Source organism: Abramis brama (genome assembly GCF_963993115.1).
Source record: "Abramis brama genome assembly, chromosome: 19".
NCBI lineage: Eukaryota > Metazoa > Chordata > Actinopteri > Cypriniformes > Leuciscidae > Abramis > Abramis brama.
The window spans coordinates 13,620,125-13,647,412 of record NC_139981.1 but is presented as its reverse complement, the minus strand read 5'-3'; the positions used below and the strand labels follow the sequence as shown (position 1 = coordinate 13,647,412).

General features: G+C 38.8%; 1 protein-coding gene and 1 long non-coding RNA gene across 3 annotated transcripts in view; one reads left to right on the top strand and one right to left on the bottom strand.

Moving 5' to 3' along the window:
* The window catches only part of adka (adenosine kinase a), a 162,965-nt gene extending 137,133 nt beyond the window's left edge, over positions 1-25,832 (top strand). For both annotated transcript variants that reach the window (XM_084093220.1, XM_084093221.1), the window contains exons 9-11: positions 9,346-9,460; positions 23,460-23,546; positions 25,168-25,832. In XM_084093220.1, coding sequence (XP_083949346.1) covers positions 9,346-9,460; positions 23,460-23,546; positions 25,168-25,292 — 327 coding nt within the window. In that variant the 3' untranslated portion in view covers positions 25,293-25,832. The remainder of the gene's footprint in view (positions 1-9,345; positions 9,461-23,459; positions 23,547-25,167) is intronic.
* Positions 16,655-18,887, bottom strand: LOC311069796. Its single transcript, XR_014603559.1, has 3 exons — positions 18,769-18,887; positions 18,601-18,648; positions 16,655-16,752 (listed from the first exon to the last, which is right to left on the bottom strand). It is a non-coding gene; the product is annotated as an uncharacterized lncRNA (long non-coding RNA).
* Positions 25,833-27,288: the final 1,456 nt, after the last annotated feature.

Here is a 27,288-nt window from a genome sequence, read left to right as displayed (position 1 = left end):
CCTACCAGTCATTGTACAATGTAAACATTGTAACATGTTGTCACTAAACTGCATAAAATTCTATTTAGTTACCAAATGTTTTGACAATCACAATTACACTTATTGTGATGCAATATTTGTTTTTACATATACACCCCCCAAGCAAAACTCAAAAGTTGGCAGCCCTGGTTGAAGTCATGTAACTTTTTTTGATAGACCTTTGGTATTTTTTGGTAACTTTGTTTAATTGTACTTCATGAACATATCTTTTTACCAAAAATTGTAACTCTATATATAATATTTATACTCTATATATATATATATGTAATAAAGGTCTCCATCTTGAGCAGCAATATTGAAATAATATGAAGGTGAGTAAATTATGGCAGAAGTTTCATTTTTGAGTGATCTATTCAGACAATAGAGAATAAAGAAACACAGTGTTGACAAAGCCGACCAACACTCCTCGACTTTTCTCACTTTTTACATTCAGTCTCAGTTACAAATTGCCTTAAACAAGCCCTGGAATCCAGCATCACAGTATTAACCTCTTCATTAGCACCTCTGTAGACTCCCACAACGCCTCTCCCTTCTCTCCTCCTTGGGAACGATCAACCTTTTAGTGGTGATTAGAGGCTGTGTTTGGGGAAGTGATTAAAAGCCCCCTATGAAATTTAGCTGGAGCAAGTTAGCGCCAATGGGGGAGACGGCAACATGGGAGCGCACATCCCACGTCAGCTGCTCCTAACAGTCTCTGCAGCCCTCTGCCCCCCAACCGCAGCACCTGTCTGCAGGAGAGATGCGCACAGAAAGCCTCTTTATTCCCACAAGGGCTCTTGCCTTTCTCTGTCTGGACTGAAGGATCCCGTTGTGATGTGTCTTGATGGGTTAATTATGAGAATAGCTCTGACAGTTGATATTCAGATCAAAGTGAACAGGCGTTCGGTCCCTCTCGGTCCCTCAGGCATATATGTATTCACACCAGCAGATAGCTATGCAGAGATAAGTGCCTGAGAGTGAGATGGGAAGGCTAATTTATACCCCACACCTCCCAATTCCTCTCACTTTCTCTCTCCGAACTCTTCCTTTTCCGACTCGCCCCTCCTCTCCCCCCAAAATCATGCTCCTAAAAATTAAACGACTTTTTAGAAGTGAATGATTAATCTAATGAAGCTGCAGAGGTGTTCTACTTCTGCTAATGAAGCCTTGCATTCTAATAAGTCACAGGCATACACTGTAATCATAATTGAAATGCCAAGCAGGGTTAAAGACAAACTGTGATCGCAGATGTTGCAGAGCCGAGATGTATATGTAGAAAGAAAACGAGTAGGCAACGGCTGCTGGGGGCTTTTATTCAGAGCTCAGGGTCCACAGATTCCAGCTAAACATCTGTTTTTCAATGAGCAATCGCTGTATCCTGAATACATATAACAGACTCGGCTTTTACAAGCGCCTTGCAAGTTTCTATGCGTGCAGACTCCCCTATGTCTGAAATGAAACACCTCCTCGCTCTTCAAGGAGTAAAAAAGCTGGTTTGACACAGAGTTTGCATTTCTGATTTGCATTGTCCAAGGCCAAAGAAAGAGAGTAAATTATAAATGAGTAATGGTATTCGAGCAAGTCAGACATTTAATCTGCGCAGTTTAATGGAGCTCCATATGAATATATGACTCCATAGGTGCCTGTACATTCCCACCCCCCCTCTGGGTCTCCCAGCGATTAAGTGTTCATGAGCAAGTGTAGCTTCACTCTCTCATGGCTATCATGTGTTTGATAGTTATAATGACGGGATAATGGCAGGCTTGTAGGCAGCCACTTCTCGTCACAGGATACCTATAGACCCGCAGCCCCTGACAGATTTACAGTGCGCAGTCAGCTGATACTGTAAAACAGTAAGGTTTTTATAGAGCCCTGGGCTCTGCTTAAAAAAAAAAGCCACCAAATTCATACTCTCCTGCTTTCTGGGTCTAGCCTCAGGCCTGTACTGTCTGTGGTGAAATTTTGCGTAGAAGTAGTAATTATCTAGTTAGTTTTGCATTCTGTTGCCAGTTCCGATCGGAACAATTTGTTAACCTTCCTCAAAGTATGCTGTATCCATATTTATTAAGTGGCGGGGGGGGGAACTATTGTTTTCAATTAAAATGCTGGTCATTAAACCTGATGCTTGACAGTAATTTTAGACTTTTTACTGTTCTGTTTTTGAAAAACGGAATTACTGAGGCAATTTTGCTTGCTATACAAATGCATGTGAAAACAACTGTCTGGCAATGTAAACTCACACTGAAGTCAATATCTTGAACAGCGAGTGCTGCTGTAAGCTGATTGAATCCATTCGGCGCTCTGCTGATTGGCCAGACTGCAGGAAAGCGGACCCTTTTAGTCAAGTGTGGAATGAAGCAGAGGTGATGAGGCAGCTGGGCCTGCCTGAGACACCACACTACACCGCCATTAACAAAACTGTCAAGGGCTGGTGGTTGCCGTGGCCAAGCAGCCTCTGTAGCCCGGTTTTGGCAGGGGGACGAGTGGACATGTGACAGACTCCAAGCTTTGGCAGGGGTTGCACTGCCTCAGACCCTCTTACTGGGGCTTTGTGTGACTCAGGGTGGGGGTATGGTATCGAACCACCAGCACTCAACCCAGTAGACAAACCCACCCCCCAGCACCGGCACCACCCATTCCACACACTTCCCCCCACCCCAGCGCCTTCTGTCCAGTGCCAGCTGGGAGGTGTGAGGACTAGGAAATGCAGATGATCTCACTCAACTCCCTAAACGTCAAGCACTTGCATACATGCCTATCTGAGAACTTCTCTCAGCTCTAGCACTATCTTTAGGTTTGTATGCCATTATCGATTAGTTTTATATATCATTTACAGTATATATAATATTTTAAAAATAGTATCCTTAATATATATAAAGTTGTATATTGTAAGATTTGCCTACATACAATGGCCTGTGTATTTAGTAGGGATGCCACAATTCTCAATATAATATTGAACCGTTCGGTACGACATCCAAGGTTCAATACGCGCTTGTGAATTGCGTTTTTTTCGGTTTTACGTTTAAATAATTTATGTGCGTTTTATTTCTCTCCGAATTGACTGTTTGTGGGTGCCTGTAAGTCTACGAGCTGATAAGGAAATTCCCCACGAGTAAATATTCAATCACTATGCTCTAAATTTAGGGGGCGCTTAACCATCATTCCACACTTTAACATGGCGAGCGGCGGTGAAGTGAGGCTACAGTACGAGGAAGCGCCGGCGTCTTTCAAATCCGTGGTGTGGGGACATTTCGGTTTTGCCGTTGAGTATAGTGCAGAGGAAGAAAAAACGGTAAACAATAAAAATAACTGTGTGCAAGCATTGTTTTACACGTGTAGCCTACTCAAACGGAAACACTTCCAACATGACTGCACATCTGCGGCGCCATCACCCAGCAATATCACTGTCTGAAGGCACAAATATGTTTATTTGAAATGGTCAATTTAAAGGGGTCGCACACCGGACGCGCAGCGCCACGTCTTTTAAATTCGAACACATTATTCTCTGAGTGTACGTAGCGCTACACACACCGTCGGCGCCTTTCGGCGTCTGTCCGCGGCGCCCAGCAACGGCTCAGGACCGTTTTCAAAATCCTGCCGCGCCACAGAGCGCCATCTACATAGTTTTACATTAAAATGTACATTTATTTGTCTCAAATCGTCGTTAATGTATATACTGACTTCACTCTGTGCTGCAGTATAGGCTACATTTAGTTTTACATTCATTCACAGAAATCAGCTGCTTGAATGAAAATTGCTGATGTTATCGGATTTTCAGGTGATATTGTCAATTCATTAAGTTAACGGACGCTCTGAGGTAAAGTGTTCAGACTGCAGACTTAGCAACGATTGTATTTAATTGTACAGTACAATCATAACATAGTACAGGCATTATCTTAATTTCATAATGTCCTTAAACATAACAATATTGCTGGGCATAAACTGAGAAAGTGCGCGTCCGGTGTGAGATACCTCGAGTTGTCCTAGACTGACTCCCTTTATGTTTACTAACATGTAGGCCTATGTTTATTTTCAAAATTTAGGAATTTATGTGTTCCCCAGTTTGTACATGGGCTACCAGCAGCTGTGAGATGTCAGTGTTAATTGTATATTATACAATAGACTAGGAACTAGTGGACTTTGCTTAGCTTTTAAATAAAATAAAGGAGTATTGCAATAAATCATTTTTATTTTTTTCTCCTTAACCTCTTACTGTTCCTATTGCCTAAGCACAGAATAACAAAAAAACACTCTTATGTGTCAAGCCATCAGAACCGAACCGAACCGAAAACCGTGGTTAAAAAACCGAGGTACTGTATGTATTGAACCGTGGGCTAACTGTATTGTTGCATCCCTATTAGGAAGTATGTCTTTGCATATTTTAACAAGATATCAAACCAAGTGGCATTTATTTGAATAAAACAGCACAATTTCTAAGAAAACCTTGTTTTAAATTAAGATGACAACGTATTTGGCCACATTTTGGTTGTCAAATGTTAGTGGAACATGTTCATAGATAGCTAACTGTGGTTATACCCGTGTGAACTGACACCCATGAAAAATCACCTTAAGATTGGTTAAAAGATTTGTTAAAATGACTAAGTTGACTAAGTTAGTTTTGAGAGAATTATAGCATCATTTATTTGCAGATGTCACTTGGATTAAAATTTTGTTATTTAATGCAACAAAATCATGTTTTTTAAAAGTGTCCACTGTAGGTGTGGACAGCATTCTGATTTGCATGCTTTACAGAACCCACTCCCACCTGGTCAAAGCTGGCACCCCAGTCAGGATCTTGTGCTTTGACTTCTCCAGCGCCCTCAACATGCCTCTCCGGCTTGGTAACAAGCTCAGCCCAATACCGGTGAACGCCTCCTCAATCTCCTAAATCATAGACTATTTTACCAGCAGGCAGAAGTTTGTGAGGCTCCAGGGAGAGAGCGTGGAGGTGGTGTAGTCCTACAGGTTGCTTGGAGTCCACTTAAATAGCAGACTGTACTGGACAAACAAGTAAGCTGTGCAATACAAGAAAGGTCAAAACAGGAGGCGCAGGTTTTTCAACATGTACAACAGGTTGCTATAGTTATATTTTACCAGTCTAATGCAAAATATGTTCTGTTACTGGACTCATTAGTGATTAGTGTCAATTTCAGCATAATTCTGTACATCTTCATAAATATGCTTGGAATATTGTAATAGTAGTAGTGGCTTATTCCACTACAGTATTCTGAAAGAGTCTGTACCTATTTTGAAATGGTTCCATTAAAAAAAAAAAAAAAAATACCCGGACCAAATGATGTCCGGTTGTTATGTTTTCGCTCATGTATTCTTTCATCAAATGCGGATGAATACTGTAAAAAAAACTACTCTGACAGTGTTTCCTGCACTACTGTTTAGCAACACAGCTAAAGAATCTACAGCACGAAACATACAAGTGTGACCAGTGTAGTTTGTTTCCCGAACGAATGACTCTTATGAGTCGTTTCTTAGAGAAACCGAAACGTACAGCGCAACCAGAGTAGTCCGATTCCCAAATGAATGACTCTCAGTAGCTCTCAATCCCTCTAGAAGACTTTATTTTCAGAACACCACTTTTGTATTTCTTCTGTTTTTGTTGACAACCAGATTTACATTTCAACTTGTTTATTAGAGCATTGGCTCTCTCCTATTATTTCAAACAACTGCTAGAATTACTTTTTTCTTAAAGAAAATTAAGTTTTCAATGTATTAGAATACACGTGATTGCAAATTCGAAAATTTCCTCAATGTGATATCCCTGTGCATAGGGAACAGTGGTACCGACCACGTATTTTACAAGATTAGATATTTGTCAATAGACAAGTTTCCATCCACTTTTTGCGCTGTTTTATCAACAAAGTGAATATGCGTTAAAAAAAGATTGCGAAATTTGCTGTCTCCAGCCTGTTTACATCCAATTGGCCTTTTTACCGATTAAATGGTGTACGTAATGACGTTATCCCTAAAAGATGTTATCCTAAATATTTGTAAAATGCAGAGAGTAATAAGACAATTGGAATTCACCAGTTTACTGCTTGCTGTTTTCACAAATAATAGGCCTATTACTAAATTAGGAAATCAGAAGATCGATAGCTTGTCTGACAGGACTGCAGGTAACTGCATTTGTGTGACGAATCTCATGGGTTTGGACACAGTGCAGCTTACTTGTCCTGTATGCAAAATTTTAGGGTCTATAAAAAAGATTGGTAGTAATGTTCGGTCATATAGCAACAATCTTTAACGTAAGCCTTGCCACACAGTAAAGCCAGTTTGACATAGTTGAGAACGCATAGATCATTCAAACAAAAAATGTTATTCGTTCTGGTTTCAGAGTTTAATAACATCAAATCGATTTTTTTTTTTTTTTTTTTTTTTTTAGAGACTTTTTTTAAATGGTCTATGGAGCTGCCGTCTTAACAATTCTTAAATTAATTTAGAGCTTTTTGGATTCAACCCACTTTATTTAACCTAATTTGCAATATTCAGAAACAGGTGCAGTTGTAGCTATTATTTTTGTAGATTGTAAAAAAACAAAAACAGGCAAAATTAGGCTACAAAAATAAGGATGAATGATGTTTTAGAGGTAACGCATCTTATTCTTACCAATAGCAATAAATAATAATTTTATATACGATTTAATATGAATATAATAAATGTAATGCTCTTTTGAACTACAGAGAAATGGTGCTTTAACGGGAGCAAAGCCACAAACGCGGACTAATTAGTATAGTATTACTATTGGCTAATTCTGTCATGTGACACCACATTTATTGGTGTTAAAGCCGTTTTTCTCGACATAGTGTTTCCAAACTTGTTTTTTGTGACATTTGAAGTATCGACAGAGAATTTATAAGCTAAAGTTAAATGGAAAAAAAATGTCTCGACATTTGCAAAAAAAATTATCGAAAATTGGCTTTTCCATCAGCTATATCGGTAAACATTTTGATGCGCTAAACCCTTTTTCGCAAAAAAATATTTGGGTTGAAAACTGGCTAATGCTGCTCAGGATCTGTTGCACACCAAATCCTCCGCCATTGTCCTGTCAGTCATCTCTGTTTACTCGTCACGTGATAAGTGAAATCTGACTCCTGCTGCATTGCGCTGTATGGAGCAGAGCAGACGCTTTCAGTTTATAATTGTAGCTTCCGTTGTCCAACTGAACTAGTCTAAATGGTTTTTATTTCTATAAAAAAAGCAAAACGTCTGTGGGAGTGGTGCCGCGGTGGGCAAGAAATGTAATTGGTGTACAGCCGAACACCGTGTAACACCGACTACTGCAGCAAGCCTACAGTGCATTACAAATGAAACTGTTCCAAAGCCAGAAGATTGAATACATCAGTGGATTGCTTTAAAGCCACTGAGTGATACATGCGTCATTTTGGTATATTGTTAGCATTTAAATATTTCATTGGAATTAAAATGTGAGTCATGAGTGATGTGATTACACATGACATTTAGCATTTCAACACAACAGTCATTCTGAGTGAGAAGCAGTTGGCAATTGCAGTCACTAAACATGCTCAGTAGGTAAAATGATGACTCGGGAGCTTGTTTTACAAGGTACAGCATTAAAGTAAATCTAATCTGATCTGGAATAACTTAATATTTGCTTCTTACCCTCAAGTATGTTTTATGTTTTGGTAACACTTTAGATTACAGCGATTTTACAGTTTAACTTTCGGTAATTATAGTGTACCTATAAAGTACTTACATGTAAGGGAACAATATGTAACATTTTGGGAATACAGGGGTAACAACCAGGAGAATTAACAAATTATTTATACTGTAAGTATTTTAGAACTAAGGGGTTCTTATTCTACTATTATGATAGAACAATTCTACACTTCTTTTTTGTTTAAAACGGCTTTTTTATCAATTCATTTCAAATGCTGAAGTCTTGACAGAAAGTAGCACATTTTGTCCCCCCTTTTTTCTCTTGCTTGGCTTCTTCCTTTTGTTCCTCTCCTTCTTTTTCTTTCTTTCCATGGATGAATCTGAAGAAATCATGTCTCTTGCTATTCTGTATTGTGTAGTAGAAGAAAATGCAGTACACCCAGAAATACGTCCTCACCATTTACTCATCTTTTACCCTCATGCCATCTGAGATGTAAATGACTTTCCTTCTTCAGATTAACACAAATGAAGGTTTTTAGAAAAATAAATCATCTCTGGGAATACATATAATGCAAGCTTATGTGTTCCTAAAAGTTGGAGCATCAAATAGCACATACTGCAATAACTAGTAATCCATACAACCTCAATTAATAAATCAAAGTGTTCTGATGTGAAACGATAAGTGTTTGTAAGAAAAATGACAATATTTTAAACTTTTTAAACTTTTTAGACTATCGCTTCAGATCAACTGTAATAAGTTTTTTTTTTAAATAAAGGTTTCTGAGTCAGTGATATAAGATTGTGTATGTATTTTTATTGTACTTACCCTGTAACTACATGGAACAAGAGTATATTTCCCAGTATTTAATTATTTTATTTTTTAAAATAGTTTTAGCTTTACTTGCCTTGAAACATGTAAGCCCAAACTAAGGCTGCATTTACACTGGCACAACAAATCTGATCTTTTACTCACATCTGACACAGATCGGAATTGGTTGCCCACGTGTAAACACAAAAATCTGCACGAGATCCGATTTTTTTTCGCATCCGATCTGAGCCACCTCCAAATGTGGTTTTAAATCAGATACATATCCGATATCTGGACATCATACCTGTGGAAACACAGATATCCGATTCCCCTTTGAATTACAAGCCACCACAAGGTGAGGACGACACATTTATTGACAAAGATAGCTTTTTAATGTTGTATTATGAGGCAGACGTACCTGTCTGTCGCTCACAGCTTTTTATTGAGGTGGGAACTTTATGTTAAACCAATTAAATCATATTGGGCGGGAATTAATGTAAACACAGATATTGGATACAAGTCCTGTCTAAAGTGCTGTTTAAACAGTCGGGCCGAAAAATCGGATCTGGTCAAAAGATCGGATCTGTGCATTAAGACTTGCAGTGTAAATGCAGCCTAAGACATCTGCACTTTTGCTATAAAAAAAAAAACTGTATAAATGCACATATATGTACCCTGTAATTTTTAAAAAGCCTATACAGTATGTATTGGTACACCATTATTACAAAAAGGTATGCAGTGTATGTTCTCGCGAAATTGCTTCCAAATGTAGGATTGTTGTATCATAATAGTAGAATAAGAACCCCTTAGTTCTAAAATACTTACAGTATAAAAAATGCTGTAATGCTGTAATCTAAAGCATTACCTATGTTTTTTCTCTCATGCAGACGGAAGACATTGAGGAGATTGCGAAGAAGGCCCAAAGCTTATCCAAAGTGAACAAGAAAAGGCAGAGGATTGTTGTCTTCACCCAAGGCAAAGAAGGAACTGTAATGACCAAAGGTGCGTGGGTCAGTTTTCATCTTTTCAGAATTAGTTTTTATAATCACGCTTTTAGATCGGGACTGTCTTGTGTTAAAAAGAAATAACACAACCCCCAGAAACACTTTTAGTTATTTACAGTTGAAATGATGTTGATAGATTTCCTCTGTAAACATTAGTGAATAGCCTCAAACAAGGTCATCTTAAGAATAGAATGCCGTTTCTCTGGCGGCTTCCGATGTTGCTCAGTGTGAAATGAATTCGCCCTTGGCAATGACCTCCTATCTCTCAGATACAGAATTTGAATCCAAAGGGCTGTTGCAGTCACATTGCTATGGTAACCGAGTGGTGGGGGATCTTTCTGTGGAGTGGATAAGTTTAACCGTATAGTGGGGAAAGCATAACAGTTGTAGCTGATTAAACCAGCGGGGTTTGAAGTAGAAAGCGGGGAGGCAGCAGGAATGTAAGGGGACAGGCTGAGCTGTTTATGCTCTTCTTCTCCTGCTCTTCATTTCTTCTCCTTTTGCTCCTGCCAGAACGACATTCCTTGTTTTACAGTCCGCCTGTGCCCAGTCTCGGCTAAATTCCATTTGTTCAAGATAATTCGCCTTTTATTGCCTTTTGTATTTTGATTCATTGAATTTCCCAGTGTTCTTACAATGAATTCCGTCGAGGTTGGACATTATTTAATTCTCTCGAGGACACAATGAGCAGCCACCCTTGCAACGCACTGGATAACCTGGGGGATAAAAAAGAGGTAAACATGGTAAATGACCTTTGGTGTCTGCCTGGAATCAAAAACCCTCAAGAGTTTTGGCCTAGCAGTTAGCATATATGCATTGGCGAGTTAAGCCTTGGTGCTCATGCAGGAGACACAAGTTTGTCCAGTCCAGTCTGTGTCCAGTTTTTCCTCCCTCTCAGTCAAAACTGTCAAATCCCGAAGTTAGAACAAAAAATCCTGATATAATCAGGGTCCTGCATTTTTGATAGATACACTTTTGCATTTATTTGATCAAAAATACAGTAAAAACAGTAATAGTGTGAAATATTACAATTTAAAGTAGTTGTTTTCTATTTTAATGTAATTTCAAATGTAATTCATTTCTGTGATGGCAAAGCTGAATTTTAAGCAGCCATTACTCCAGTCTTCAGTGTCACATGATCCTCCAGAAATCATTCTAATATGCTGATTTGGTGCTCAAAAAACTTTTCCTATTATTATCAACATTGAAATTTGTGCTGCTTAACATTTTTGTGGAAATTGTAAAAATTATGATTCTTTGATGAATAGAGAAGTTCAAGAGAATAGCAATAATTAGAATTATTATTATTTTTTACATTGTAAATATCTTTACAGTCACTTTTGTTTAGTTAAATGTGTCCTTTCTGAATAAAAGTATTAATATCTTTTTTTAAATACAAAAAAATAACTGACCCCAAACTTTTGAACGTTAGTTAATTTAATGGGACTGAATAAAAAATAAATGAATCTTCTTCTTTTTTTTCTTTTTTTTTAAAGCATTTTATTTCCTCTGGCAGTGTTTAATTAATAGTTTAATTAGATTTAAAGGGGTCATGAACTGGATTGTTTTATTATTTTATAATGTTGCCTGGGGTGCCCTTATAATGTTAGTATGATTTTTACATAAAAAATTGTCATAATTTATAAATAAAAGCCATTTTTCCAAGCCTGATTTCAGCCTCAGATTTGAACGCTCTGTTTTAAGGGGCGTGTCTGCTGTGAGACTGCAGTGCAAACGCCCACTGCTGTGATTGGCTGACATGCTTGCATATGAAATAGCTAGTATTACATGAACTCTCTCGAAAACTTTTACTACGTTTTTACTATTACAGCTATCGAGATTAACAAATCGTGAAAAGTATTGTTTAAAGCATTATATTTAAATCTATTCCATCACATGAAAGGTTGCAGCATGATGAGCACTGACTGAGCAGATGACAGACAGTCTGTTGATCGCGTGAATAAAGATCTTATCATTGCAACGCAATTTTTGCACTCTCACAAATGCTTACACCAAATCACAATGCAAACACGATGTGAATACACAGTAAGAGCTTCGTTGTGTAGTGTAACAGTGTCATTATTTCATCACGAGTTTGGTAAGTGTCCAGATAAGCTCTCGCGGCTCGCGCTGTTTGATTGACAGCTTGGGCGATTGGAAAGGGATCGTTCTTTGATCGCTTTCTGTATATAATTTAATAACAGTTTAAAAAAGATTATTTTCATAATACTACGAGAAATTATGTGAAGTTGATCGTTTAGTCACTGATGCATAAACAGTATTGAACGATTTTAAGAGAAAGATATCTGAACTTGAATAATTACACATCAGAAATCACTGATCGCAGATCAGGCATTAGAATACACATGGTTACTTACATGTTGCTGGCAGATCCGTGTCGGAAAATTGTGATTGACTGATTTAATAAAGTTTAACCATGCTGGAATCCGAAGGAAGCTTATGCAGACTGTCTTCTTCCACAACCAGGCACTGCACAATATTTAGCTTGGAAGTAGCTTTATTGCTTGGAAGTAGTTCGATCCGGTTTAGCAATCATCATGTCGTCCAATGTTATTTAGCATATTTGGGCGAGGCTAAAGAGGCCGTGTTGAAGTAGGAGTTGATCATCTTTTGTGGAGGCGGTGTTTTATCCTCTTTGACGTCATAGTTCCCCACTTTGAAAAACGAGTTGTTTGCTGAGCCTGATGTCTATAAAAGCTTTTATTGGACTAACAAGGTAGTTTTCAGTTCTGAAACTTACAGGATATTATTATAGTATGATGATCTCTTATGATGATGTCAAAAGCTCAAGGAAAATTTGATTTCTCAGTTCATCACCCCTTTAAACCATGTTTATTTACTCGCCTAAGTTTAATTTTACTCATAATTGCAACTTCGTAATTGTTACTTTTGGATCATCATTTCAACATTTCTGAAACAGCTAAATTAAATTACAATAATACAGCGTTTTCTTTATTTTCACTTATTTGCTAGAAGTGACGTGTTGCCGACCCCAGAGCTATACCATAAAATAAGGTCGTTTTTATTTTATTTTATAGGCTTTACTCTAAGTTAACTTGTAACATGACACATGACATCCCAATGACACTGCAGGCCTCTCTGAGTCCCTCTGCCCCTGTTAGCTTATAGGTCTAATCCTATTCACAAGTCTGCACTACAGGATTGAAGTGTTGTTAAACAGAGCTGTCGCCGAGCTCTGTATTATACAATTTACACAACATGTTACCAGAGTAACGTGGCAAAGCTGGCTGTATTGGTTCCACTGCGCTGCGTTTATCACACAAACGCTAATAGCATTAGTCCCCCTGGGCTGATAAGGCTGCTCAGGCAATTGCTACTCCTGTAAAGCCTCATCAGAGGAAAGCGCTACAAGACAATCCTTCCCTTTTGCTACAGCACCGCCTCGCTCCCACTTGTTCCGAGCTAACTTTCAGCCTAAGCTTTGGCTTTGGAGAAAATACTCTCCTGGAGGCGTTTTACACTGCGCTGAGGAAAAAGGCGGGCTCGGCTAACCTCCTGCAGCCCTTTCATAAAGAGCCGCGGGGTCGGTGGCAACCTCCAGCGAACCCTATACGAAACACGCACCCAATGCTAAGTAAGCGAGGACGCCACGCAAGAGGTAGTTGGTCATAAAAAATGTCAGCCGTCGCATGAGCGGTGAATAAGTGGGTTCAGATAGCAGGGACGACGGAGAAGGAGAGGGACGTTATTGCTCCCCGTTGCCTCCGCCAATAAACATCAATATAAAAGAGAATTGAAGATTTGCTCAACCTCCCAGAGGCTGTGCTCTGATGCCGTCTGATCTCTACATTTCATTTGCAATTTGCTCTCTGTGCGGGGATGTGATCATTCAGCAGGCTCTGAATGTCACAATGAAGTTGTTTTAATGGTGATTAAGAAGGCTGGGATGATAGGCCCTGGGGGCGACGTTCCAAAGAGATGCAGATTTGTTATTGTGTAGTTCCTCTTTGTGCACGCCGGCTTTCTCTCGCGGCGTAAACGCAGGCTGTCCTCGCCCCTCCACATTAATTTCCTTAATGAAAGCTGCCAGAAGAGGAACCCTTAATGAAGCACCTTTGTGACATCGCTGAACAGAGCGCGGCCCTGCTGGCGCACCTATTACAGGCTCGTATTAAGAGCGCAGCGCCCACGGTCTTTGATCTAATGATGGCTGAGTGTGCAGGGTCGCCCAGGGGCTCCGGCAGGGACGACAGCGTCACGGGGAGGAGAGGAGTCTGTGATGTTCTATTAGTACTTTCCCTCCTCTGTGAGTTCACGTATTAAGCTAACTTAATCGTGCCCTTCGTGACTGTTTTTCAAAATAAAACGTCCTGTTTAATCCCAAACTACTTTATGTGTAGGAATGTAGCCCAACAAGGGCAGGCTGAGAGTTTCAGAGTCTCTGTGTTCATGAGTGTTTTGTTTTACTTTAACTTCCTGGAACTGAGGTTCCAGAGAGATAACCTTTGTTGTGTTCCTTTTAATATCACAAGAAGTGAAACTAACACCACAACACGAGGGGCGTCTTTGCATTTTTGCAGAGGGAGAGAGAAAGGCTGCTGCAGTTTTGTTTATTTGCAGTTGACTTGTAAGCTCCACTGTTCAGTGATATCTGGACGTAGCCATGTCCTTATCTTATCTAGACTGGAATACACTGGGCTTGGTTGTGGTTGTCCCAACTCCAAGCACATGATGTGATTTAAGACTGAAAATCCTCCCTCTTTATTTGCTCTATCGTGTGTTGTTCGAAACCTGCAATTATACTTGCAGACGTGGAGAACATCTGACTGCTTTTGCAAATGTACATCTCTAAAGTAGCCCTGATGTTTTGCAGATGCTTTTATAAGTCGGCAAGAAATTAAAATGGACCCTATTTTCTAAATGCGTGTGATAGATCTTATGCACAATTTGTCCATGCATTATTCTTTTTTATTTTTAATCAAAATGTCAAACTTTTCTGTCTGGTGACATATACAGTACAAGACTTCTCCAATCATTTGGTTCACTTAAACCCTGCAGCCTCAACTTTCTTTCAATCGACTGCAAGCTCACATTTAGATCTGCCTCCATCCAATCAACAACTCATGGACTGAACCAAGTTGCTGCACTTTTTTTTTTACAAATTTTTCTTTTTTTAATAATCCATTTCACTCGGATTTATGTCACAATTTGAAAGAAATTATCTTTCGCTATTTCCAGTTCATTGACTTTAAGAATAAGAGAAATAAATTGCCTTTACTTCAGTTGCGGATAATTCTGAAGTTTCTCCATGTAATCCGTTTTGTTTTTGTCATCCTACTAAAGAGGAACATTTTCATTCCTGCTCCTGGAGAGGTGCTGCTCGTCTTGAAACTTATTCGGGAGGAATGTGTCTAATGCGCTGTCAGATTTACCTGCACATAATGAACTCCCCAGAGGAGCCTTTTTGTTTCAGTTTGTTTTCCTCCATCTCCATGAGCCCTTAGCAAAGGTCATTATGCACTCATAAACGCACACACTCTTCCTGTGTGTGTGTGTGTGTGTGTGTGTGTGTGTGTGTGTGTGTGTGTGTGTGTGTGTGTGTGTGTGTGTGTGTGTGTTCATCCTCTCCTTCACATTTTTCTTGTGTTATGTTAGGGCTATTATTCTAGAAAGTTTGCAGTTCTTGTTTGTGTCTCATTAATGCAATGCACCTTCAACGCAGCTGAGCTAAAACAGAAACGCTGTAAACTTGTTTTGATGCTTGTTTTGATGGCTTAAAAAGCAAAAGAACACTTCGAGTTAAGAGACATAGCATTGACTGATTACATAAACGGCCCCTGTAATGCCTTTAACGACACAATGTGGCCTGAACTTTCCTGTTTAGACACCATAGTTTGGTTGTTTACTCCACATCAGAGTAGAAATATAAAAAGGTAGCTTAATTGTGCGATTAATTCTCACAATCAGGATTTCATATCTCAGTTGTGACTTTATATCTCACAACTGCAATATTATTTTTCATTGAGACTATTGCTCACTACTGCTTTGTTTCTCGTTATTGACATCTCACAATGTGACTTTAGCATGTTGACTGTTGCTCATAATTGGCTTTGTCAAAGTTGCGACATTGATTTAGTATTATCTTTGTTTATTGTTAAATATTATCTCCTTTTCTCACAACTGCAACTTTATATCATTATATCTCAGTTGCGCTTTCATATCTCGCAAATTGCGACTTAATATATCACAGTTGCAAATTTATTTATTTATATAATTGTGCCTTTTATATCTCACAATTGTGACAATTAACTTTATTTTGACTTTTTTTCAAATCGTTTAATAGATTGGAAATTGAGCATATGCATTGCATTTCAGTATCTCACTCATGATGGGAAGGGCGACGGATGAAGACCTCCGCACGTCCGCCAAATCGATCGTGACATCATCACCACTCGTCTTCAGCTAATTAGCATGGCTCAGAGGCCAGGGGATCTGATCAATGTCTCGCTTTGAAAAGGGCAAAACTGCCTCTTAAAGCTCTCTCCGTCCCAGACTCCTCTGATTATTTGTGCTGGTTATCTCCTGCCACTCTCGGCATGGTGGTTGCCCTTTATTAGCGGTTAAATGTGTTTGTCACGCTCATGTTTCTCTGACCAGCCCTAGCGTGGAGATAGTGGATCAGAGAAAAGAAGGCAAGTGAGGGCTGTTTCCTCAGTGTGTTTGCCAGGAGGAGGAGGGCCATCCTTATTTACTCCTCTGAGCTTTTGTTTGGCTCTGGAGCCGATGAGAAGTGGATTTGAGAGAAATAATCTCTCACCGTTCCGCAGCTGTCTGAAGGCCTTGAATCTCTCTCCCGCTCATTGGTTTTGTGTCATGTCTCATTGTGTAGTGAATAGCTTGTCATTCAGTAGCTCAGATATCTATTGGAGACAATCACTTTTTGAAAGTCGCAGTGATATATTTGAAACGACAATGCCTAAGATACAGTAAAAGAGTAATTATCGCATGACCTGAGGCGTTCATGCTTTTGGCTTGCCTTGGCTTGGCATTACGAGCGTAATCGTATTACGCCGCACATAACTAGTGATAACAAGAGAATTTATTACACATAATTGGCGTAACTCCACAGTGCTGTAAATGTTATAATGGCTTTCTCTGATGCTTGGGCTCTATAAATAGTCATGCATGCATGTTTTGTCTTCATAGGCCTGTTTTATTTTGAGCCAGTCCGATACATGTTTACAGCGATGCTTGTTCCTGGAGTGCCTTTGCGAGCAGAGCTGCGGTTTCCTCTTCCTCCTGAGAAGCCTGTGCCAAAAGGATACAAAACCCTGAAAGCAACATCTCACTTCTGATCTGAGCACACAAGTGTCAAACACAGCACCAAAAAAGAAACAGCTGTACAAGAGCTATTAATATAACCTCACAGCTCGGGAGGTGTAACTTTGTTGCCCTTTTTTTCCGCTCCCTGGATAGTCACGCAGAGGAAAGTATTTTCACTTTCTGCATGAACATGTAAAACGAAGAATGGCAAAACCACAAAAGCGATGGAACTCCCTGTGAACTGCCCAGAGACTGTGTTTACAGGGACGACCACAAGCCAGTAACAACAAAGACAGGTTTTGGCAGCAAAGTTTTAATTGCCATGCCTATTAAAGAGCCCTGCCAATGGCCTCTTTTGTGTTATACATTAACATGAAATTGGTCCTGGAACGCTCTCAGACTAACCAAAGCAGCATGTTGAAAGCCAAGTTCAATAATATGTTTTGAATAAAGATGTGATGTGTTCTCTCCGGTTTGATGAAATGGAAGGAGATGTCCATCAAGGATGGTTTTGGGGGGAATGAGAGCAGTGATTTTGGAATTTAATTTCTCTGTTTTTATTTGCCCTAGTTTGCTTTTGCGTGCTTATATAAATTGTCTGCATTCATGTTGGACCAGAACTTCTTGTAAAACCTTAATTCAGAAATGATTCTTATAAAAAAATGTATTCTTTTAAATGATTTAATTTCCCTTTTTCAGCATACTTGTCCTACCCTCTTTCTGTTTTGCCTTATATTTTACACTTAAGAATTGGGTTGTTCATCAGGTTATTGTCAGGTTATTTAGGTCATTTAAAAAAAAGGGGAACCAAATGATGTTAAGTTCTGTTAACGGTTTTCTCACGTGTATTCTTCTGCCCATGCGAATGCGTTTCCTGCACTACAGTTAGCGGTTGCCTCTATACCGCTACTAAATCTACAGCGCAACCATTTGATTCTCGTTTGAATGACACTTTTGAACTGATTCTTTTTAGTGAATCATAAACATACAGTGCGCCCAGTGTAGAGTAATCCCCAAATAAATGGCTCTTAAGTTTGGCAGTGGAATTGCATTCCCAAACCAAATATTTCTTCCTTAACTACTATAGAAGCATTAATGGAGCCGGTTAAAAAAAAACTGGATTCCCACCCCTTCTCATGAGTTTTGGCTGGAAGACAATACTCAAATATTATATTATTTTTGCTGTGCATGTTGGTTAACGATGACACACAAGGACGGTAATCAAAACATCCTATTGGACCAATTAGTAGTGTGAATCTTTCTTTTTTCAAAGCATCTGCCTCTTGCCTCCATTCCTTGAAACTCTTGTTATTGTCCCCATTGAGAGCTGAGAGAGGCTCCTGGACACCATTTGGCATCCAAGTGGTTGGACGCCTTGTCCTCCAGTGCAGCCCCTCTCATTTCACACGTCCTCCCCCATTATCATATCAATTGATGCAGCTTGTAGGAAACAAAGTGAGGTTATGGGAACCACCTAGAGCAACATGCACCATTAAACATCAATGCAAGGGGACTAGCACATATGCAAGTTCAGCCTTGTTTACCAAGATGGAAGACTGGCAGTGTATGTTTCTCGAATTCTTACAGCTCACGGTCCTCCCTCTGAACCCTAAATCAAGTTTAAATCTGTTTTACACACCATGGTTTTATTGTATTGACATTTGTTCTGTGCAACAATTTACATGGATTTAATAGGCAGCGTGCTCTTGTCTTTTAAGATACCTTTTTATTGTAGCATATTTTTTTATTGTGGACTCTGACCCCTGGGTATGACCTAATGTTGTACCATGTACTTCCAAGAATCTCCTCATAATTTTTTTCCAGATGACTCACCACGGCTGGGATGTTTGGACATTTCCCAGCATGCCTCTGGTGCGTGACCTGTCATCAAAGGGCAGAAGGGTTAGCCTGTGCTAGTACCTACATTCTCACCATGCTGAATTGCATCGTCTCTGCTCCCTCACAAATCTGAATAGAAGAGTGCAGTTGCTTCATACAAACCTTAATCGTCAGTTTAATGTCCATTATTGTCTAGAGCCTATTCAGTTCAGTCATGGGTATCAAAGGAAGGAACAGTTAATGACATTTTTTTCTCACTCTCAGGCTGCGCTGTTTCTGAGTCATAAAAGGAAGTAGAATCAGGTCAGCCTGTATACAGGAAGGAAGGAACCACATACAGTTTCATTTTGAGCATGTTCATTTGCGTCTGGTCATTTTTATTTTATTTTTTTCAGTCATTTGTCCGTTCAAACAAAACTGCAGATTTAGGCTTCATATGACCATGTGCACTCACTTCCTCTTGTAGTTTGATGCGAGGGAGAAAGCATGCTATAATGGCAATGTAAATATTGTAATCTTTAATTGCAAAATAATAGATAGATCATGAGTTTCTGTTAACTTAATTCACACGGAAGATCCTCTAGTTAATCATTTCAAGAGGAAGGCGGGCGAGCATGCTTCATTGCCTGCATTAATTAAGCAAAGTCATTTTGCTGCTAATTAGCTGATTCTAAAAGGATCTGCTTTTTGTGTAATTAATTATCAAAGACACAATCGGCTGACTCGTATAGGGAAAAACCGCTCACACGCAGCAGACGTGTCTTGAGTGCTCATTGTTGCGTCAGTTGAAAGCCTTTGCTCACATATTCTGTGTTTTTTACTGTCTGTGTCTGATGGTTTCTTGTGAAGTTCTCCACAAAGTGATGGTCTGACACTTACTGACTACAGTTAGCAGATGTATACTTTAAAGCTGTCTGTTGTTGCATGTTGCAGATTATGGGCTAAAAAAAATTCATTGCAAGGGCTAGCTAAGACTGGCTTGTGTTTTTCAGCTCTTTCTCCGTGGGGTCCTCTTGTTGGTGTCAGGAAATGTGAGGTTTCATGCGGCCTTCATGTGGAGTTTGAAATATTGTGATTTTAAGTTGCATGCACAAGAACGACCACACAAAGTCATATTTATCCAAGGGATGCTTTGAGCTCTCGTGACACCAGAGTAATGTAGACAAAGTAAAGGAACATTTTAACATCAAAGATGGAAGACAACTCTGCAGTTAATTTTATTGAATGATTTAATTGGTTCATTGGGTTCATTGACCTGAAGTTTGTTCAACCTCAGTTCTATTTGCTGTCCTTCGGATGAGACGTTAAACCGAGGTCCTGACTCTCTGTGGTCATTAAAAATCCCATGGCACTTCTCGTAAAGAGTAGGGGTGTAACCCTGGTGTCCTGGCCACATTCTACCTATTGGCCCTTGCCAATCATGGCCTCCTAATAATCCCCATACACTGAATTGGCTCTATCACTCTCTCTCCTCTCCACCTATAGCTGGTGTTTGGTGAGAGCACTGGCGCCGTTGTACTGTGGCTGCCGTTGCATCATCCAAGTGGATGCCACACACTGGTGGTGGTTGAGGAGAGATTCCCTGATATGATTATAAAGCGCTTTGGGTTTACAGTAGTACATATGAAAGCGCCATATAAATGCCTCATTCATTCATTCATATTTGCCTTTTTCAATAAAAATATGTTGTCACATATGTAAAACTTAGAGTTAGTTCACCCAAAAATGTTCACTCTCATTTACTCACCCTCGTGTCGTTCCAAACCCATAAAACTTTCGTTCATGTTCAGAACACAAATGGAAATATTTTAATGTTGACAGTCATTATTGACAGTCCACACAACTAACACTTTTACGCCTAAAAAAAAGTTCATGAAGAGATTGTAAAACTAATCCATATGAATCGAGCGGTTTAGTCCAAATTTTCTGAAGAGACGTCATCGCTTTATATGAAGAACAGATTGAATTTAGGCTTTTATTCACAAATAAACATTCATCAACGCACTCATCAGATATGGTAAACTGAAGCTCAAGCATGCTTGCTTGACGTACGAGAAACAATGAGGTTCATTCTCGTGTTTGAGCTTCAAGCAAGAACTAATGAGGTGTCAAGCAGGTTCGGTTGAGCTTCTGTTTATGTTCGCTGATCAATGCTTATATGTGAATAAAGCCTAAATTCAATCTGTTCATCATATAAAGCGATCGAGTCTCTTCATAAATTTTGAACTAAACCGCTTGATTCAAATGGATTAGTCTCTTTATGAACTTTTTGAAGTAACAAAGTGTAGGGCCCTATGAAATCCGTTTTATTTTTTCTCAAATTCCGTTTTATTTTATTTTCAAATTCCGTTTTTTTTTATTATTTTTAGCCCTTTCGGATTTTTCTTGTTTTCTTTTCACTTCTAAGCAGTATTCACCTTTAAAAAATTACTTACACAAACTCACAATTCAGCTTTTTTATTTAAACTGTTAATATATTCAGCAAAGCACATTCAAAATTCTTCAAAATTCTGCCAAACCTTCAACAAATCTCTGGACAAAAATAACAGTTACAAGGTAGGATTGATGAGTATTAAAAGATTAAATTAGCTTTTAAATCATTTTTCAAAAAGAATGTTTTATAAAAAGATAAACCTTGCATATTTAAGCCTTTAAATAATTTTTATAAAAAGAATGAGTCAAAAAAGATAAACATTTACAATGATACTGACATTTACAAATACAATGCATATTAGCTTATCTTTTATTATTAATAGTAAAATTCGGTCCGATTTTCCCGTGGCGTCTGTCGTTGCTATGCAACCATGCACTGCGCTCTCCACAACGACAAAGAAGTTTTAGTAGCTAATAGATTTCCACCACCGAAAAACGCTTGCTGTAGCTCTGCTACAAGATTTATTTACGGAGAAGAGAAAAACACCCGTAGTGTTTGTGGTGTACCCCCATCCTTTATGTTGACTGAGCTTTCAATGTTGTTACGGAAAGAAAGGGTGAAGTTGATATGTTGGTTCTTGTCTCATGAACTGCGGTGCGCTTGCGGCATTCTGAAAAGTTGAGGTGTTTTCATCTCGCTGCGCCTGGAAAAAATGAGCGCGTCGCTTCAATTATGAGCGCACTTGCCGCGCGCCTACATTTGAAATAACGAACTTGAGCGCGCAAAAGACACGACATGTGAACGGCCCCTTGACGAGCTAGTTACCTTCAATCAGGCCACGGAGACCCCTGCCATAGACAGTAAATATACGCAGCAAGAAACACTAGTGGTTCACGCTTGCGCGCATACTGAAAAGAAAAATTGTTTATTTAATATGTCAACAAAATATATGCAAATTCCGTGCGTATAAGGGAATTCCGTTTTCATGTGTAAATTCCGTGGTTCCGTCCGCGTTTTCCGCATCACGGAAATCATAGGGCCCTAAAAGTGGTAGTTGCTTGGACTTTCAATATCTTCATTTGTGTTTCAAAGATGACTGAAAATCTTACGGTTTGGAACTACATGAGGGTGAATAAATGATGATTTTTGGGTGAACTATCCCTTTAAGACCTGCCCTTCACTGATTGCCTTAGGTTATTGAACAATAATGTTTATTTAATAAATCACTAATTAATAAATTAATAAATATTCATATTTTATTTATATATTTGTAATTATAATAATTCTTAATTTATGTAATAATTCTAATGATATTTTGGGGGATTTACTCATTTATTTAATAACCCATTATTGTTCAATAACATTATTCAGTATTTTTATACAAGTTATTATTTTCATGCAAATTCGATCATTATTATGAATGTTTAGTCTCTCTAGAACCCAAGCCTTATAACCCATTAGATTAATCAACCCAGTAATTAATGCGTAAATCATGTTGTGTAAAAGTGATGGAGTATTCAGCTATGCTTGTCTAATGGTATAACAACGTGACAGCAATTTTGACATCCATTGTTTTTGTTTTGACTACTTCCACATTTTTGTCTGACTTGTCATAATAGTGACTTCCTAACTCAGGAGTAGGGAACTAACCAGGTGCTCTTGAAGGGAGCAGTAGCTCAGTTTCAAATGGTAAATCGCGGTGCTGGAGTGGGTTGCCAAACTTGCCACATGTGTAATTTTCTGAACGTCCTAAAGAATCTAATATTGGGTTCTCTGAAGTGCTCTTCTTACTGTAAAGCAAAGTTATATCAGTCTCATTCAACCCTAATGGAGGCTAATGCCATGAATAAAACACAAGCGTATTGCAGAAGGCATTCGAGAGGGAACAGCGGGACAGTTAATACATTATTTTAGCCTGAAAGGGGACAGATTATTCAAAGTGAATGCAGAAAATAGACTGACACTGTCTTTCAAATGCTATTTTAGAGAGCTGATCCATTTCTGCACAAGAATTGTCATGCTGAAGAACCGCCAAATTATATAATTGCCTCTCCTTGAGTTCAAGGCCCAAGCAGGGCTCTTATAGCTCATCAAGTGAAAATGGCACATCCCTCTATTTCTTTCTGCATGTCTTGTGGGAACTTCTCTATCTTTCCACAGTACTAATTTTGGTTCTGCCTCTGCTGTCTTATAGATGATTAGCATCATGCTAACTAGGTTTGTTTGCGAAGAAATAAGGTGTGTGAGCTGACAAAACAGTGACTGGATTTTATTTTTGCCGCTTTAAATCTATGCTTGACACTACTGTCAAATGAAAACGTACTTTGAGCTTCTATAGGTCAATGAAGTCTTTTTTCACCCAAAGAAAATGACCATTTTTGACAGCAGAAGGTCTCACACGTCTGCCGAACAGCCGATCTGTGAACGAGGCTAATTTTTCAGCTCAACAATAGTTTAACAAGCTTATACTTTTCCACAGGTGACAAGGTGGAGACATTCCCTGTCCTGGAGATAGACCAGAGTGAGATAGTGGACACCAACGGTGCTGGAGACGCCTTTGTTGGAGGTACTGTGCTACTAAACCATAAAGATATACTTTCAAAGGCCCATAATAACTTTGAACCAGTAGTTCACTCAAAAATGTAAATTCTGTTGTCATTTATTCCACCCTCATGTCGTTGCCAACACGTACGACTTTCCTTTTTTCTGTGGAACTGGTGATGCCAATGATTTCAACTATTTTTCTCCATACAATGAAAGTCAGTGGTGTCCAAAACAACATTTTGACCCCTTTTACTGTGGATTAAAAATCACTGAGACATTTTTCAAATGTTCTTTTTTTGTGTGTGTGTTCAACAGAAGAAATTAATTTCAGATGGATTGAATTGTTGAAACAGGTGTCTAAGACTTGTCCTAGACAAAAGTATGTTTAAAGAAACAAAATAATAATAATTAAATACTTTATTTATAGTATTATTATTATATAAACCCAATAATTAATGCATAAATCACAGAAGAAAGAAATTCCAGTCAGCACACAAATGGATGTGGAATTGTTGAAACAGGTGTCCAAGACTCAGAATAGTCCTAGACGAAGGTATGTTTGATGGAAAATCACTATTGACAGGACAATTTAATCCAGGATTAGGTCTGATCTGTAACCACTGGGAAACTGGACCGTGATGCAAGAGCTCTGACACGCAATGCTTATTTATTTCCTGTGCAGCTGCTCGGGAATGACAATTTGTAGATCTACAGCAATATATACTTCATTTAATTTGGCTTAGTTCAGACACATGAAGCCGCCAATGTACTATTGTACTATTTAACCTCAGATAACACAGCTAAGGGGAAATAGATGACTTTCATGATGGATTAGTGGAGTTTCCAGACTACCCACAGCCGTTATCATTAATCTGCGTGTTTTGCTAATAAGTGCTCGTTCAGATAGCCGCTGCGTGTCTACTCCGATCTGAACTGTGAAGTCATCCATCAAACGCGTAAAGCACGACGCTGTTTGGCTCCCCGTGAAAAACAGAAATATCGATGTTGATCAAGCTGTTCGCGAGGGTCTTTCGGGTCCGCGTAATTTATCTTCATACGACGCCTCTTACGTGGCCCTCTGCTTCTCAAAGGCCAAGAGTCTGATTTGCTAACATGTCTTCCTGTAGCTCTTCCAGGACAACCTTTGCGACTAATAGAGCTGTGAGCGTGTTTGCTCAAACGTCGTATTGATTTTTTTTAAACTCCTTTATCCGTTCCAACAAGAGGTTGGAGGCCAGCTCTCTGCCACGTTGGAAAATGAATTTGCCAGCTGTTTTTCAATGCGCTGCTGCAGAGAGCAGAGATCTAGGTGGGAGGGTTCAGAGCCCGAGGGAAGCTGGAGGATTTCTGTATCGCACATCACTAAAGGGGGCCTTTTGCATCACCTTTCCCCCTTAAGCCTGATTTCCTTAATTTTTTAAAAGAAAGTACATGCAACAAAATTGATTCCCAGCTACGTTTTCTAAGCTAACAATCGCCGGCATATGTTTGTGTGTGCTTTATGCGCTCGGATGTGTGTTCATGTGTGCGTTCATTAAACATATGTTTGTGCACGCTTTCGATTAGGATTAAATCTGTCTACTCTCTTGCACCCAAATCTGATTTGTGTCCTTTTTTTTTTTTTTCATTGTCTCTGTGTGCAGGTTTCCTGTCTCAGCTGGTACAGGATAAGACCTTTGAGCAGTGCATCCGTGCTGGACACTATGCTGCTAACGTCATTATTCGCCAGGCGGGCTGCACATTCCCAGAAAAGCCCGACTTCAAGTGATGGGCCGCTTTGAGACCGGAAGATATGGCCACCCAAGTGTTTTATAGGATTAATGCCTTTTTTTAATTGACTTTATCTTCTGTTCCTCTTTCCTCTCTTGTTCACGTGCCTGTTTTCTGTCTCACGGCCTAATTCAATCACGGAGACGTATTTCACGTTAAAAACTGTTTACAAAAGAGGAATCTCTGTGTTGCAAATATTGATTGTTTTTACTTGAGCCATTTTAGTGATGAAGTTAACCAGCATCTTTTCAGATGTGGTGTTTATCTCAAACAAAATGACCTTGGTGACATGGTAATACCATACTGCTGTAACAACCGAAGCAGATATTTCAAATATACATTATAAAACCCAGACGAATCATTTGAACTTTATTGAAATCAAAAGCTTATTTTGTCTCAGAGGAATTGTGTTGGCTAGTCCTGCTGTTGTAAACCAAATGTAATTGTGAAAAGCACACTCAAATGTGTCATAATACAAAGAAATCTGTTGTTTTGTGAGCACAACCTCTGCCAAATAAAAATAAAAGAGGCTCTTTTACTGCTGTCACTTTTATTCTTTTCCTAACCTTATAATTAGTCATGTAGACTAAATGTTTTGTTGCTTGAAATATGATTGTATTGTGAATAATCTGTGTTTTTGGTTCAACAGAGAACCTCTTTCTATGGCTGGAATAGTAAGAGTAGTATGCTAGTATCCGGTTCCTAACTTTTGGCCTATTTTACTCTCCCAGCATCTCACCTCTGTGTTCTATTGGATGGTTAGAGAGCCTGCAGCTTCTTCCTGTCCCCTTGATGACAGTGGCAGGTCTGCAAGGTTCATCTCTGTGATATGGGATGAGGAGCAGCTATTTGTGAGCATCATTAGACTCAAGGTACAGCTGCCCCTTTGTCCCCGTGTGACCGCAATCATAGCGGATTCAGGTTCTGTCACTGACAAACACTGTTTTGGACCCTGGCATCACCGAGCACATGGTTTTAAACAACCCGTGAGTCCATGCGCAATCCTTAATGACAGCAAAGGACAAAGTCCTTGAGCACTTTCACATTTTCAGCTCACACACAGTCACGCTTGTGGGTGTGTGTTTTTTTTTCCACTTCTCTAATCCTCCCGCTGTGTGTTTTACAATGATGCTGGGTGTTTTTAAGACCTGCGAAAGTTGCCTTTGAGGTTTATAAAAAGTAATTTGATTCACAGGTGTCTTGCTGTTGGATAAAATTTCACTTAGTAGGTATACTGTAGATGACATTATGGAAGTTGAAAGAACCTTTAGTTATGTTTCTGATCTAGAAATTGTACTTGCAATACTTCTAATACAAATAATTGTTAGGTACATGTACTTATGTTCATGTTGCATTGCATATACTTTTGCTGCTATTGAGATGGGATATGGTTATGGTTAGTGACAGGTTTTGTGGAATCAGTACCTTTTAGGGTTGAATTGTATAAAATGCTATATAAATAAATGTGACTCAAGAGGAAGATGTAGAGTCAACAGTGTAATTATCGATGTATATACAGAAATGAATTACACTCTTAGAAAAAAAAAGTTTCCTTTGGGTTCTATATAGAGCCCTAGGATTCTTAAAAAAAAAAAAAATTATACCAAAAAGTTTCTATATAAGGAGAAATATCTTAAATAATTTCATAATACTTTTAATTAGTTATTTAAATTTTTCTAGTGGTAAAGTATGTTTACAAGCTGTTAAATTCATAAATTTAATCAAAATAAAAAAAATTATTAAAACTAAATCCATAAAATGATCCCATGACAGAAACATATAATATATAAGTACAACGTAAATGGATGTATCTACACAATAAGCGCACTGTAGCAAATTGGGTAACACTTTATTTACAGTGTCCTTGTTACATATGTTACATGTACTTACCATAGTAATAACAGTACATTATGCATAATTACATGCAACTAACCCTCAACCAAATCCTAATCCTACCCTATAACCCTATAGTAAGTACGTATAGTTGCTTAATA